Here is a 14981-nt window from a genome sequence, read left to right as displayed (position 1 = left end):
ACATATCAAAACAACAGCAATAATTTGCACCATCATATTAGGAATTTAGATTAAAGTAACAAGTTGTCCTTAAATTGTATGAAAAAGCATTCTGATGTAGCGAGTATCTCTCTTTTCAATTTTACTAGAATAGTTGTAGATAAATGGTCATGTAGAACAGCATAGTCAAACTAAAAAACACACCTGTAAGGCAGAAAAAAATGGATATGAAATTATGGAATAGGAATAATTACTTTTCATTAATTAAACTGTTTATAGGCTACTCAAGATATTTCAAACACAGTGTGCCTAATTAGGAGAGATATATTCCTATCATTTAATGAGTGAAAATTATAGGAAAGCAAATCCTTGGCTGTTACCTTAGTGCCTCAATAAATATTCCTGTTATAAAAGAATGCTTTCCAAACAAAAAGCATCTGTAAAAAGTACAGCACACTGACTAGGTAGCCTAGAAACCATATTTTATCTCCTTCCTAAAAACAAACCACTTTTGAAATCTCCTAATTGAAACAGACACAGTAAAAGCAGTTTGAAGTAGAGGCCTCTACTGAAATGAAAGTAACAAACAAACAAAAACAAAAAAAAACCAAGAGAAAAAGCTGCAAAGTGCTTTCAAACTGAATATATTTACCCTTTGGCTAGACAGTACAATTTTGCTGAGCACAAGAACCTCTATTTTCAGAGTCAAATGTAACCCAGGACCTGGATCTGACTCACTCACCCTTGCTCTTTTGTTTTGCTTTCTGCAATGTGCTTGTGAGTGCTTTTCCACACTCCACTCCCCATACCACTGTCCATATTTGTCCATCACTTGACTGACAAATTCACTTTTACACAATGGGGTTTTTTCTGCAAGGACCACTGCAAATCCATGGCTTCAGATGTTTTAGGATACTTAACCACTGGAGTTGGGGTTTTTTTGTGTACTTACAAATACATGTTCTGTGGGTCTATTTGGAGCTGTGGCACAGTCAGGTAATGTAGACTAGATGACAGTCACCTCTGGGCACTTGACAAGTGTAAATTGTCACAAGTGTGACAATTCCTGTGAGCTTAGAAAAAAAGATTATTTCCCTGATCATAATGCCTTCATTACACAAGGTGCTTACATTAGTTAATTAACCATCTGGCCCCTTCTGAGGCTTATTCCTATTATTCTAGCTATTTTATCCCATCCCTTTCTCCCCAGGATAATTTCTAATAATTAACAAAAATTGTTCCTGGAACTAGTTAGTTAGAATAACTTGCACTGTCATTCTTGCTAAAAGGTTTCAGTCCCTTAACTGAAAATGCAAAGCACCAAAAAATTTGCCCATCAATTTTTCCTGACACACTGCAAAATCAACATATAAATAAGTAGAACATGAATTCTGTGACTGTCCTTGCTATGCCAACTTCTTTCATAGGCATTTTAAGGATAAAGTAGCACTTTCATACTCTACTTAACAGAAATGTAATTTACATTACACAGTCATGCTTTGCCTCACTTTATCACCTTGCATTCCTTTTTGAATTGTGTTAGATTAGTACACTATGGTTTCAGTGACCTAATTTATTGTCCTCCTTTCAACTACATAAGCAGCCTCACTGAAAGCACCAAATGGAGACGCAGAGAGAGCTCTATTTAGAATGCCAGGATGTTTATTTGGCAGTCTATTTCAAAGGCTACAAAATATTGAGATTAAGTATTCGGTTCTCAAAAAAGATTTTATAGTTTTGGTTGTTTTTCTTCATGTAAACTTTAGAATCTTTATTGATTTCCAATTTATATTCACCCATAAATAACAGAAGATATTGGTAGTGACAGTAGTATGGACAGAAATATTTTCAGTACAGGTAGGTATTTAAATCTGCACTAAAACAAAGAGGACGATTTCATGGTGCAGTCCAGGTGTCATTCACTTGTCCACATCAGTGGCTACCAAACTGACACACACAAGCTACCTTTATGTGGAGAAAAGGAGAAGAAGCGAAAGACTGACAGACAGCTGATTCTACTGTTCACATTGGGCTGAGATGTGGCTGCTGGATGCAACCTCTACCTGAGAGGACAGCTTTTGTATATCCATTTATTTACCATCACTTAAAAAGCTCAGTATTCCTATTTTCTGATATGAATTTTAAGGGAATCTCCATAGTGAGAAATATTTTGGGATGAGAAGAAATTTGTTTATTTTTAAGAATAGTTGTTTGCTCTATTTTATTAATTGTAACCTGTTTTCATTTTAGAATACTACATATAAGAAGAAAGCATGCCCTAGACAGCATAGAAAAAAAAAAAAGTAACATTGAGGGTCAAAATTACGATTCATTTTTAGATCTTCACTTGGGTTTAACTCTGGATCTCTAATACTGAAGTATCTCCCATTATTAGTTTTTGAAGTGACAAAAAGATATCACTGGGAATTCCAGACAAATGTCACAATGTTATGACAGGTCTCACTCTTCAGTGTTTTCCTCTAGAGGTTTTTTTTTTCACCCTAGAACTCTGTGAATATTAAAAAAAAAAAAAAAGACAAATATCCTAGCTCTTTGTTTATATTAAACCCTTGACATTATGCATGGAAGTGTGCAGTTTCCTAAAATCCTTCAATAGTTCCTGTTCAGTGGCAAAGAGGGTGAGTCAGTTCAGAAATATGTATTATATTAAATCTGCATTTTAAAATATGTGACTGACAAGGCATCCCTTCTTATTTCCTTTCCTTACACAGTGTACTTGCAGTGCCAGTTTCTGACTTTACATAGCTTCCTTGGCCTAGAGACAGAGGCTGAATCATCAAGAGACAAAACACCTCTGCAAGCCTGAAGTAAAAGAAAAAGAAGGTAATTGCTACAATAAACCTATTTTAATTGCAGTAATTTTAGGATTTTTTGGCTTTTTTTGCAAGGTTACCAGTGAACTTGGAAATTTTAGGAGATTATGTCAGACTGGAAAATTCCATATTGACTGACTCACCTTGTGTGCCTGTATTTTCTCTTACTGTCTTGGACAAAAGCTCTAAGTACTGACAAAAAGTAATAATACTAGGAGATATTTGACAAGAATCCATTTAAATTAAACACTCTTTCACAAAAGTGATTCAGAGCAAAATGGTTTTCCAAATCCAAATGCTAGAGTAACTAAGCAACTAACTAATTAACTGGATTACTTGGAGGGGGAGTTACATCAACCAAAAATGCTGATTAAGTACTCCCCTGACAAAGGCAGCTAGACGTTACTGAACCCAGAAAGAAATACTTAAAAAAAAATACAATCAGAAACAAAAATAAAGAATCAAAAATAAAGAAACATACACATGCATTCTATGTTTTCTCTAGGTTCATAAGCTAAACCATAGATAAAATAGCATAATTACGGGCTCTGTCATAGTCTTAGCTCCCCAAAATATTCCTGTTCATCAAGGAAGTAAAGCAAGGAAGAGCACACAGAAGAGTTTAATATGGCTCTCATAACATCTCTGCAATGCTGATGTTTTACTAGAATCCAATGCCAAGTTTGGCCATGCTGTTCTTGTCCAAAGATATGCACCTGATAAGTTAAACTGTTAATCCAAACCACAGATTAATGTGATTTCAAAAATTATTCAGTGCTGCTACAGTTTAGATAAGGAAGCTCTAGTATCAGCATGTATTAAAAAATTAAAACTTGACTACATTTATACCTGAAAATAAACATCACCTGTGAACACATTCAGGTGAAATAAAACCAATTCTCTTTAATGTTAAAACAACTATTATCAGGTTGACTTTAGCTGCTTTTGGCTCAAGACAAATAATACATGTAGAAACAAGTCACAGTAACATTTCAGGAATTAGCTTGTGTAAGGGATCATTCCTGGGAAGCAAAATTTGACAGAATGGTCCTGGCCATGCTTATATTCTTAAAACAGACTAGATTTTACATTAATTAAAAATTCTTAAATGATCAAACAATAAATAGAAATTAAGTTCACTAAAGATCATGGAGGTAAAAAATCACTCATCTCTAAATCTATGCTGAAAGCCTGTTGAGCTGTACAACTGGTGCATGCTAGAGAGTTTAATTGTTTGGGTTTTTTGTAGAAATAGCTTCTGACTTCAAGAATGTTAAATGTACTAATTAAAAGTATATAACCCAATTTCAAGTTGTTTTTTTTTTTTAAAAAGCCTACCACTCTCCAATTTTAAAGTACAAAAAATAAAGTATATAGTAACAAAAAACCCCATTCTTCACTCAGGCTGGATCCTGTGGAAATTCCCCAATTATGTTCTCCATCTCAGTTTTCACATTGAATAACTAAATTTAAAAACCATTAATGTTACTGAACAATAAGATATCATAGTTTTAAAAAAACCCAAACCAACCAGAAATTATTTGCTAAATATATATGTAAAAAGTATGTGACATTGTCTTTTTCCTCCCTCAAAGAGTATCTTAGAGGGTTTTTTCAATAACAAAACATAACAAATTGAGTTCTTCATAAGTATTCACAAAGCTGCGAGTTCTAATGGAAGGACTTCCTAATTGTGTTTACCATCACTTCTGAGCCCAGTTATGGAAACAGTGGGAAGACTTAGGCCATAGCTTGGAAATGGCAGCCACAGATCCACCTGACAGCACGGCAACATTTATCATTCTTACCTAACTGGACTTCCTTGGAGAACACAGTGAAGGTTATTTTATATGCACTTGTGTCAGAAGGATTTGTGTCCTCATTTTACCAGCAGAAACAAAAGTTATTTAAAAAAAACCAAAGTGTTCTATATTAGGCTTTATTCCTTTATCTTATGTATCTTTTGAACTCATTTTCCTGACAGCAATGGTTTCTGTCACCAAGAACACAATAGAAGTTTCTTGGCACTAGAAGCACACTGCTGCTCACTGCTGAGAATAGGGAAGAAAAATTGGTTCTGCTTCCATAAGTACTTAAATAAACGTATCTTGATTATTTTTTCGATGTAGAATTTATTACATCTAGAATTAAAATTCATGTTAGCTATGTACGGTATCAAAATAAGCCAGAACTGAAGATACCATTTTTCTGTTCAGCAAGAAGGTAAAGACTGATCTTTATGCCTTGTGCATTCCTGAGTAAATCTGGGTGGTAAAAATAATTTCCCACTAATCATATTTGGGGATGCAAAATTCAATTTCATTAATTATAAGGTATTCAAGGCTAAATGTTTCCAAAACCAAAGAAACACATATTAAGCAAAGATTATGTCAAAATCAAAAGTATTTCCATGGTCTCATTAAGAGTCTTAAACTCAGTCACTTTTTTTTTTTTCCCACACTTGACAGGCCATTCTTGGTCAAGATTTTAATGCATCCACATATACTGTACTTACCTATACAGCTTTCCACACCCAAACTTCCTCTGAACCCAACAGAACAGACGTGTACATGCCAGGACAGTGGCATGTGCCTTATCATAATCATCTGTCCCTTTGTATTGCTCATTAGACATCTTTTATCAGTCTTACCTTATCAAGTTCATCAGAAATAGCAATGCCTGAAAACAAAACAGATTTTAAAAAATTAGAAAAATGCTTTCTACATGTCTTTTACTACAGTAAGTAAAAGTAAGGTTAAGTCTGAAAACTATACATACTGTTCTCTGCATGCTGCTGTACCATATAATGTATCATATTTCATTCCATTAGTGAAATTGCCTGGAAACAATACACTCTTCATTTTCCTCAGCTGCAATATTATCAAAATGACTTTTCAAAAAACTATGGAAATTAAAATGGCAGATGTGCCAGTAAAGTGACAACAAATTTAAGCATACGTCTATCTGCTTTCTGAATTAAATCAGCAATATCAGATTTACCATGGACACATTATTATGCAAATCTCACCCTGACCAGCATGCAAAACACATTATGCTGCAATTACAGGGCAATATGGACATTTCTCTTCTCTCTTTCTTCACAATACAAAGTGGAAATGATCCTTTAAAACCAGGTGGAACTTCAGAGAATAAAGTAGAATTTCCCAACAGAATGCAAAATGTTTCCCAAATCCTCTGAACAAGAACTTGTGTATTTGCTCATCTTTTCTGCAGATGCCTGCCCAAGGTTTCCCTATGCTTGCTTCCATCATGTCACTTTTCAATTATTTCTATTCTGTAGCACATTAAATATGCAGAGTTTGTCTCAGAATTTTTAACTTTTTACAAACAACAGTATGTCACAAGAAGTGCTCAAATCATCATATATATCTAACGCCACCATGCTGAAAATTCTGATAGATTGGAAGCAAGCATCTCTTAGATTCTTAGGAGATTTGATAAAAAACATTTCAAGATTAGAACTTCAAAAAAAGAAAAGTTTGTCCTGGTGGTGAAAATAAATGAAATACATAAGAACAACACACTCTTGAAAACTGTTTTCTAAACCATATCATGTTATCAAGACATCTTCTTTGATGAAATGAAGAGGTTATATTGCAAAATATGTATTAGAAGCTGAGCAGAGAGCTGATTTTACTCTTTCTAAAATCACACTTAAGAGTGCAGCAGTACAACCTAATATATAAGCTTATACATGTATAGCTCTATACTATTTCATATACCATACCTACATGAATTCTTTGGGATTTTTACTGTGTTTTTCATCATTAACTCTATTTGGCTAATTCTCAGTTTAGATTAATTCCTTACAGCAATTTCTGTTTTTAAAGGAACAAAGTGCTGCGAGAATTGCAATTATATTTTAAAGACCCTCATCAACACATAAGAACTATGACAAGAGTTAAATAAATATTTACAGCAATTCAATAGTACTAAAGTGGATTAAATTGAAAAGGATCTGTTTTGACTAATTCTTCTATCCCTCACTATAATTAGCCAGTTTTTAATAACTTCAGACTATTATTTAGCCCAGACACAATACTAATGCCCATAGAGTATAATAACCAGGTTGCATCAACCAGACTTTAAGGTGTTATGAATTTCTTCAATCCCAAATGGACATCTTCTAGAGAGAAAATAATTTCACTCTTGAAGGCAATAAAAACCCAAATCAAGCTTCTTTTCATCTCATCTTTGAAAACCTGGCTACTATCATCAGCTCTCCATCACATGGATGCATTTTTGCATAACCAAGGTCAATCCACTCTACAACCACATACACTCTCTAAACAGTCAACCTATTTTTTCTTAGCAGTTTCCCATAACGTTAATATAGTTAATTTGGTTTTGATACAGGCTTATTTCCTCATATTGAAGATTAGTACCCTTTTCTTCTGCTTTCACATATCCCTGTGAATGGGTGTTTGTAACTTGGGAGTGGACAGAAGGGCAATTTTATCTTGTGTTGACTCACCCCTTAAAAATATATATTTTCAACTATGGTAAAAGAAAATTAAAAAGCTAATCCTGTTATTTCCAAAAATCTGCTCCAAAAAAAGCCAACTGTTTTTTACTACCCAATTGCCTGTGTTGCCTATCAAAGATCAGTACTAAAAGAACAAAGTAGCAAAAGTAGTATGGAACAGCAATATGCACTACTATATGTCTCACTCAAAAAGCTCTACTAACTTCTCTGATTATATTACATATAAGACATGAAATTTTAAAACATCCATAATCTAAATGAGTGTGCTTTTAGTAAAATGCTTTGTGTAAGTCCTATTGCTCCCTAGAACTTACTCTGAATTTAGAGAAGACACTGAACTGAGTAATTTAATTGACCAGAATGCCTCAAATTTCCTCTTTACTAAATTGGAAATAGTAGAAAGACACTAAAATAAACTGTATCTTTTAGACAAGCATATAGAGAATTAGCAGCTTCTGAGGACACGTTGCCAAAATAAAATTTTACAAACTTAGAAATCTTTGATCTTTGCAATCACAGAATTAAACCTGCAAACTCTTTTTAGCTCGCTCTCTCTCTAAGGTGGCATCAAGAGAAAAGACAAAGGATTCTGGTGAAGAAATTTTTAAAGCAGCTTGTTGCAGCAATCTCAGCACGGTGATTCTTCTGGAGGTGGCATTTGCCATGTCAGTCACAGAGACCTTTCTGTTGTCTTGAGCCTCATTAATATTAACAGTACTCTTTCAGTCACCAATAACTCCATTAGCAGAGACTAGGATCAATAACCACAAATAACCTTGGTTATACACGTATTTTGTTCCAAGACACTACTGCACCACAGTTAGTGTGTGCCCAACTCTTAACAATTTTCTTTCCAACTGCCAAACTCACAGAATGTCTTTGCTGACTGAGAGGAGGGGGATTTGCATCCTATGGACAGTAGACAGAAAATCCAACAGTGACATCATTTTTTGGGCACAGATTTCAAGTGGAATAATATGTACCCAAGTTTTCACAAAATAACTCCCCAAAAAATTGGAACTCTTGCATATTTACCATAAGATTAAAACAAACAAAAACAAACCAAAAAAAAAACCCAAAAAAAACCAAACCAAACCAAAAACAACCAAACAAAAAACCAAAAGAAAACTCAAACCTGACCGAAGAAATCTTAATCCTGAGAACAAAACTAGAGATAGTCACCATTATTGTACAGGAGTATTTAGGATTCCAGTTAATTTCTTGACCCTTAGCAGACTCATGACTTTTCAGCAGTCAGATAGGTTCCTGTCAGTTACCTCATTTTCAAAGAATACTCTGACAATTTAAAATAGTTGAATTTCTATAGAGAAATGTTAACAATGGTTGCTATCTCTGGTTCATGTAATTGCTAGTATCCAGACATCAGCATTTTTCAAAAAGAAAACTCTTTGTCACTTCTTTGTATAAGTGACAAAGTGTCATTGACTATGCTCTCTGCACTTTCTATATTTGTTTTCATTTACCTTTTACATATTCTAAATAGGAAACCAGCATTATAAAATCACAGAACACTAGAGGCAAAGGGAAAGCCCACTCCACAAAACTACTAAACAGAAACAACACTGCAGTTTTAAGCAAAACATTCATAGGTATAGCAAAAATGTCCATACACTAAAAACTTTCAATCTGACAATTTAGTCACTTCTTGAGACTAGTCTTTTCCATCCAAACTTAATCCTAATCACAAAAAAACTCAACACCAGAAAACCTGACACATCTAGTTTATTCAACCTTAAATCCTATGGCTTTGTTAGAATAAAAGTTACTAGGAACAACAATTTCTGACTTGCCCCAGCTTAGAGCATTTAAAGCCTGACTCTGCATGATGATGGATGTAGAGAATGGAAGTTTAAAGCAGCATCATCATTGCCCTGCTGCAAGACACAAGGCAGCTGATACAAAGTGGAGTGTTAAAAACTGCTCTCCTGCCTTTGCTCGGAGAGGTCTTCTGATGTCAAAAGCAAATCCTCCAGAAATAAAGGAGCATGCTTTACCTTTACTCTTATAGCAGCTGTTTCTCACAGACAATATTTGCTATGGTTTTATATCATAATGTGACTGACAACTATACAATAGACCAACCACTCTTACTAACCATTGCAACCAAAGCAGTGAGAAGTTTGCTTCCCATCATCAACTAAAGCTCATGGGCAAGGTTTAACGCCGTAATTATTTAGGTAGCTAGCTGCCAATTTCATGTCTTAAAAAAAAATCCTCCCTTTTACAAGTAATTACTGGTGCTGAAATTTGATCAGGCACCACAAGTATCCAGCCAGCTCAGTTGTCTGGTGAATTACAAAGACAAATTCAGGGCACTTGTTTCTACTTTAGGATGTAACAACCCTCTGTGCTGTAAGGGTGCTGAACAATGAAGTAATTTGTATGAACATGCTTCCACAGTCCTTTAGAAATGCTCCACAGCCACAACTGCTGCCATCTCTGATCAGCAACAAATCTGGAGAGGTGCTGTTAATGCTAGCACAGCCCCTCTCAGCTGGAACACTTGTTCTGTCATTAGCTTAGTTTTTGAAGGGGAGTGGAAAAACAATGTACTGTCTGATTGCAAGAAAGGTCTGGCATGCTACGATTAAATTAAATATATCTAACTAACAATGTAATTTATTAACTTATAATTTGTAACTTATATTTATTAATGTATAACTTACAACCTGCAACTTATTATATTTTAATTACTATTATCATGTCTACTTTAAGCAGACTGCATAAAAAGTGTATCTCATGCTGCATTAGCCATTTACCTTACAGATTTTTTATATTTAAAATACTAGATCAGTTGTTTGTCCTGTCTCTTAAAATTACCATGGATTATTAAAACCATTCTTTACATGGCTATCTTAGGGATAGAAGACTGGGAACAGAAATCTATGACAACCTGCAGAAGCACAATGGTAAGTATGCAGAAATAAAGATGTAGATCAATATAGCATTAGCATTTTCTCTGATGTAAAAGCTGCCTCTCAAAACCTTTGTATTATATTTTAATAAAATAAAATCCTTCCAAGTCTAGAATTAGTATCTTCCACAGTACAGGTTTTCTGCTTAGGACATTCTGCTTCATTTCTAGCTTACCAAGAAATCAACTTTCTTTTCAAAGAAAACTGAACATTGTTAACAACAATTCCATGAGTCCTTAAAATGCCTAGCTTTTGCATATGCATATGCTTCTTAGTAGAAGAGCTTTCTTTATCCAATATCTAAATAAAGCTTCCACTCAGTGATATTATTTCTCTTTGAAAAGTGGATTTTAGACTTTGATGTTCTCAATTCAACAGCATAAAATCAATTTTCAAAACAAAAGGCACCACACAATTTTCAGATATTTTTGAAAAAGAGCAACTGATAAGTTGCTGACTCATCTACACAGACTTGTGCAGGGCATTTGATACTGTCCCATACAACATCCTTGTCTCTACTCTGGAGAGACATGGCTTTATGTCTTTATAATGGGTGGATCAGTCAGAGGGTTACTGCTGGATGGCCACACTCCAAAGAACTGTGCTGAATAGCTCAGTGTCAAAGTGGAAACCAGTGGTGAGTGGCATTCCTCAGGGGATGTATTGGAATGGGTGCTGTGTATTTTAGTAACACAGACAGTGAGGTCAGGTGCACCGTCAGCATGTTTGTTGACATCAAGCTGTGTGGTGCAGCTGACAGGCTGGAGGGAAGGGATGCCATCCAGTGGGATCTTGGCAGGCCTGAGAGGTGGGGCAGCTGTGCCAGCCTCATGGAAGTTCAACAAGGCCAAATGCAAGGTCCTACACCTAGGTCAGAGCACAAGTACAGGCTGGGCACAGAATGGACTGAGAGCAGCCCTGGGTAGAAGTACTGCTGAGTGTCAGTAAACAAGAAGCTTGACTTTACTCTGCAATGTGCACCTGAACAGTGCACCCAGAAAGCCAACCACACCCTGGGCTGCATCAAAAGCAGTGTGACCAGCAGGTCAAGGGAGGTATTCTCTGCCTCTGCTCCACTCTTGTGAGACCCCACCGGGAGAGTGTCCAGCTCTGGAGCCCCCCAAAAACAGAAGGGCATGGACCTGCTGGAGCAAATCCAGAGGAGGGTCATGAAAATGTTCAGAGGGCTGGAGCACCTCCCCTGTGAAGACAGCCTGAGAGAGTTGGGTTGTTCAGCCTGGAGAAGAGAAGGCTCTGGGGAGACCTTATAGCACCTTCCAGTACGTAAAAAAGGGCTACAAAAAGCTATAGAGCAACTTTCTACAAGGGCATGTAGAGATAGAATAGCTTCAAACTTAAAGAGGCTGTGTTTAGATTAGATATTAGGAAGAAATTCTTTACTGTGAGGGTGGGAAACACTGGAACAGGTTGCCCAGAGAAGTTGTGGATATCCCATCCCTGGAAGTCTTCCCAGGTTATGCAGGGCCGGGAGAAACTTGATCTAGTGAAAGGTGTCCCAGCTCATAGAAAGAGGGGTGGAACTAAATGAACTTTAAGGTCCCTTCCAACTCAAACCACTCTATGATTCTATGAAATGACAAGGTATAAAATGCCTTACTGCTGCATTATTCCTGATCAGCTTCACAGTAGCTTAAAATCTGGCAATATTTTCATATGCTATACACACCTGAAATTACAGATCCGGAGTTCTGGTTAGAATGAAAGTTTTGGAACTTAAAAGATATCTACCGTTTTTGCTTTTATTTGTGGTCCGTAAATAATTACAGGAAGAAATAACACATAATAAAAATTTGTTGAGGGGCTTTTTTGAGACTTGCATTTTTCTAAACACAACATGTACACCTGAGAAGACTTATGTGTATCCAATCATGAGAAAATAAAATGCTACTACTTTAATGTATGCCAGACTACCATTATTTAATTCAATATTCAAGGAGATGTTTATGCATTTTCCTAAACATCCAGAAGATGGCCACAGAGCTCCCAATAGACAGTTTTCCTACCTGCCAAACAAAGCTTTCTGGATTTGACACATGGCTTTTGACATTCAAAATTTAGACATACTAAGCCAACTTCAATGCCACTCTGACTAACTTGACAAAATTCATTCTCAGGATCAGTCTAGGCCAGGGAACTTCTGGATGACTGGACTGTCAACCTCATAGTGCATATCACAGGTTCTGTAACAAACTCCAGGACAGAAACAGCATTCTTATTCTACCATTATTAATCTTGCAGTTTTGAGCATAAACACAGAAATACTATATGATGTATCAACTGTCCAGCAGTTCACTGCCCCATGCATTCTCCAACTCCAAATTCTATGGGGAAGCTTATGTTCTTCTTACTGGTGGGACAGACCATCTTAGATACACTTGCATTTCCCATGGCAAAACCTCGTGCCATACTGCAGCAGGAAGCACTCTGTGTTCTAGTCCCTGTACCTCTATGAACCATGCATTGAAAACAAGGAAAACTGAAACTCTTTCACACCATTTTTGGATTATAAAGGACATAAAATGCTTGCTCTGGTTGCACCAAGCAAAGCACTCCTCCCCCAGAAAAAGCACAAAAACCCCTAAAAATATCACTCATTTCTGTGTAAAAACTTTAAAATATGTTTTTCATTGAGTGCCATAATAGACATTCTTATATATTCCTTTACCTACACAGAGTAATTTTACCACTTTCCTCCAGTAGTAACTCAGAGATTTTCTGTGAAGGCATGTTGAAATTAAACCTCAGACTTTTTATCAATGAGGGGCGTATGTCCTCATATTATTAAACAACTTTAAACTTTCTGTAGTGATATTCATCTTGAACAAGGATAATACTCCTCCCAACACTTGGCCATATTAAACCAAGAGAAACTGTCATCTTCAAGGCACCACACATTGACATAGGAGCACAATACACATCTTATGGTTAATATCTAGAAAACATGGATTTAATCCCTCCTCCTCATAGTAGCTTTATAAAAAGATAAAAAAAATCAATCCCTAGCAAAATAATCTTTGCTTTAGACTTGCAGAATATCTCTATCCAAATTTCTGAGCAGCTCTAACTGTTCTATTCCAACTGTGTGTATTCTATTCCAGAGAATACAGATTTCAGGATTAGGTTTAGTGACTAATGAATTATGCAAACACAAATAAATAAAATGCAAAGTACCCAACCAGTATTATGTTCCAGAAACTCTCCTAGGCCAGGGTCATCTCAGAAGAGAATAACCAAAACTGCAGAACTCTTTAGAGGAAGGTGTACACTGCAATAGGTGGGTTAAGATGCGTAGTCCACAGCACTCAGTAGCCAAGGACAGAGTCATAGTTCATGTTCTGCTGTCCCACAAACGCCAACCCCGTTACACCAAGAACTAGAAAGTTCCATAGCTGAGATGACAGTCACACAAATCCCAGTTCTGCAATAATATTAGAGAAACTTCAAGCAAGCCAAATACTAAAACTCAAAAAGAGACTCCAGTCCTGAAACATAGGGGAGGTTGGATCAGAATGGCAAATACCTTCACAAAGGTGATGAAAACATCTGCAGGAAAAAGATACTTATAAGTAGCAGGGACCTCCTGGCCATACAAGCCCCAGTTTTTAATTGAAGAGTAATATTTATGCTCATACTGTTCCTCTTTCAATCTCAGAAAATATGATTTTGTATTATTACTCATACATCACACTAAAAGCAATTGGATTTTAAGAGCAAAGGCAGTATCAGATAACAGCTGTAGTACTGAGATAAAATTATCTTGCTTAAAGGTTTGATTGAGCTTATCTAAAAATGTTGATCTCAAAATAAATCACAAGCATTGATCTCATGCAAGAATATCATGATTTTAAAGTTCAGGCTGAAGAGAAGAAGGAAAAAATTCTCTACACGATGACTAGTCTTGTGGTTCAGTTAGCAGAACGTATTTAGGGCTAGATGATCAACTGTTATCAGGGAAGTCATCTTTACAAACTTGACATCAATTTCAGATCATCAACTATATACAATTGAAAAAAATACTAACATGTTATGTCCTAAAAAAATGCCCCCCATAAGGCAATGAGAAAAATCTAGTTATGTGTCCTGAAGATGTGCATTTACAGTTATATAATCATGATCACCACCATCAGAAATGGCTGCCTTCAATAAATGTTAGTGTCATTCAAATAAAGTTCATTTTCCATAACTGGAATGTAAATCATTAATAGTTTCCTACAGTGTGGAAGATTCTAAATGAAACCCCATTCTAATGTGTTTGTCAGAGACTACTAAATGCATTCAAGTAGTTCATGATGTATATATAAAGCTTCTCACATCCCACATACTCGAAGGTTCATCCACAAAACTGAGGACATGATTTTAGCAGTTTGTTAACATATTGTGATTTTGTTTAGAACTTGTTCTACCCTTCTAGTTATGAGATTTTTTTACTCTTGTTGCTTATCTTCTTCCCTGTAAAATATAAACAGAACACACGATTTTACGTTTTACTATTTTATATTTTTCTTAAAGAGGTAAGATCATGCTTACCTTTCTTAACAAAATTATAAACAACATCAACTGATTCTAATATTATGATAAATAACTGTTTGAGATCCTCTGGTAAGACTTTGAGATCTTTCACTCTTGAAGGTATTGAAGAGCCTTGACACCTGGCTCTACGTGAGCCTGCCTGAGCAGTAATGATGGACCAGATGCCTTTACGAG

General features: G+C 35.8%; 1 protein-coding gene across 14 annotated transcripts in view; it reads right to left on the bottom strand.

Annotated features, from left to right (window-relative positions):
* The window catches only part of C1H8orf34 (chromosome 1 C8orf34 homolog), a 190485-nt gene that overhangs the window by 137845 nt on the left and 37659 nt on the right, over positions 1 to 14981 (bottom strand). For all 14 annotated transcript variants that reach the window (XR_010347424.1, XM_064388565.1, XM_064388593.1 and 11 more), the window contains one exon: positions 5464 to 5492. Coding sequence is in view for 13 of the 14 variants with exons in the window: in XM_064388565.1 (XP_064244635.1) it covers positions 5464 to 5492 (29 nt within the window). In the remaining variant the exon portion in view is untranslated. The remainder of the gene's footprint in view (positions 1 to 5463; positions 5493 to 14981) is intronic.

This window comes from Passer domesticus, chromosome 1, assembly GCF_036417665.1.
Source record: "Passer domesticus isolate bPasDom1 chromosome 1, bPasDom1.hap1, whole genome shotgun sequence".
NCBI lineage: Eukaryota > Metazoa > Chordata > Aves > Passeriformes > Passeridae > Passer > Passer domesticus.
Note: the sequence above shows the minus strand (reverse complement) of the source record. Positions and strands in the feature narration are given on the sequence as shown.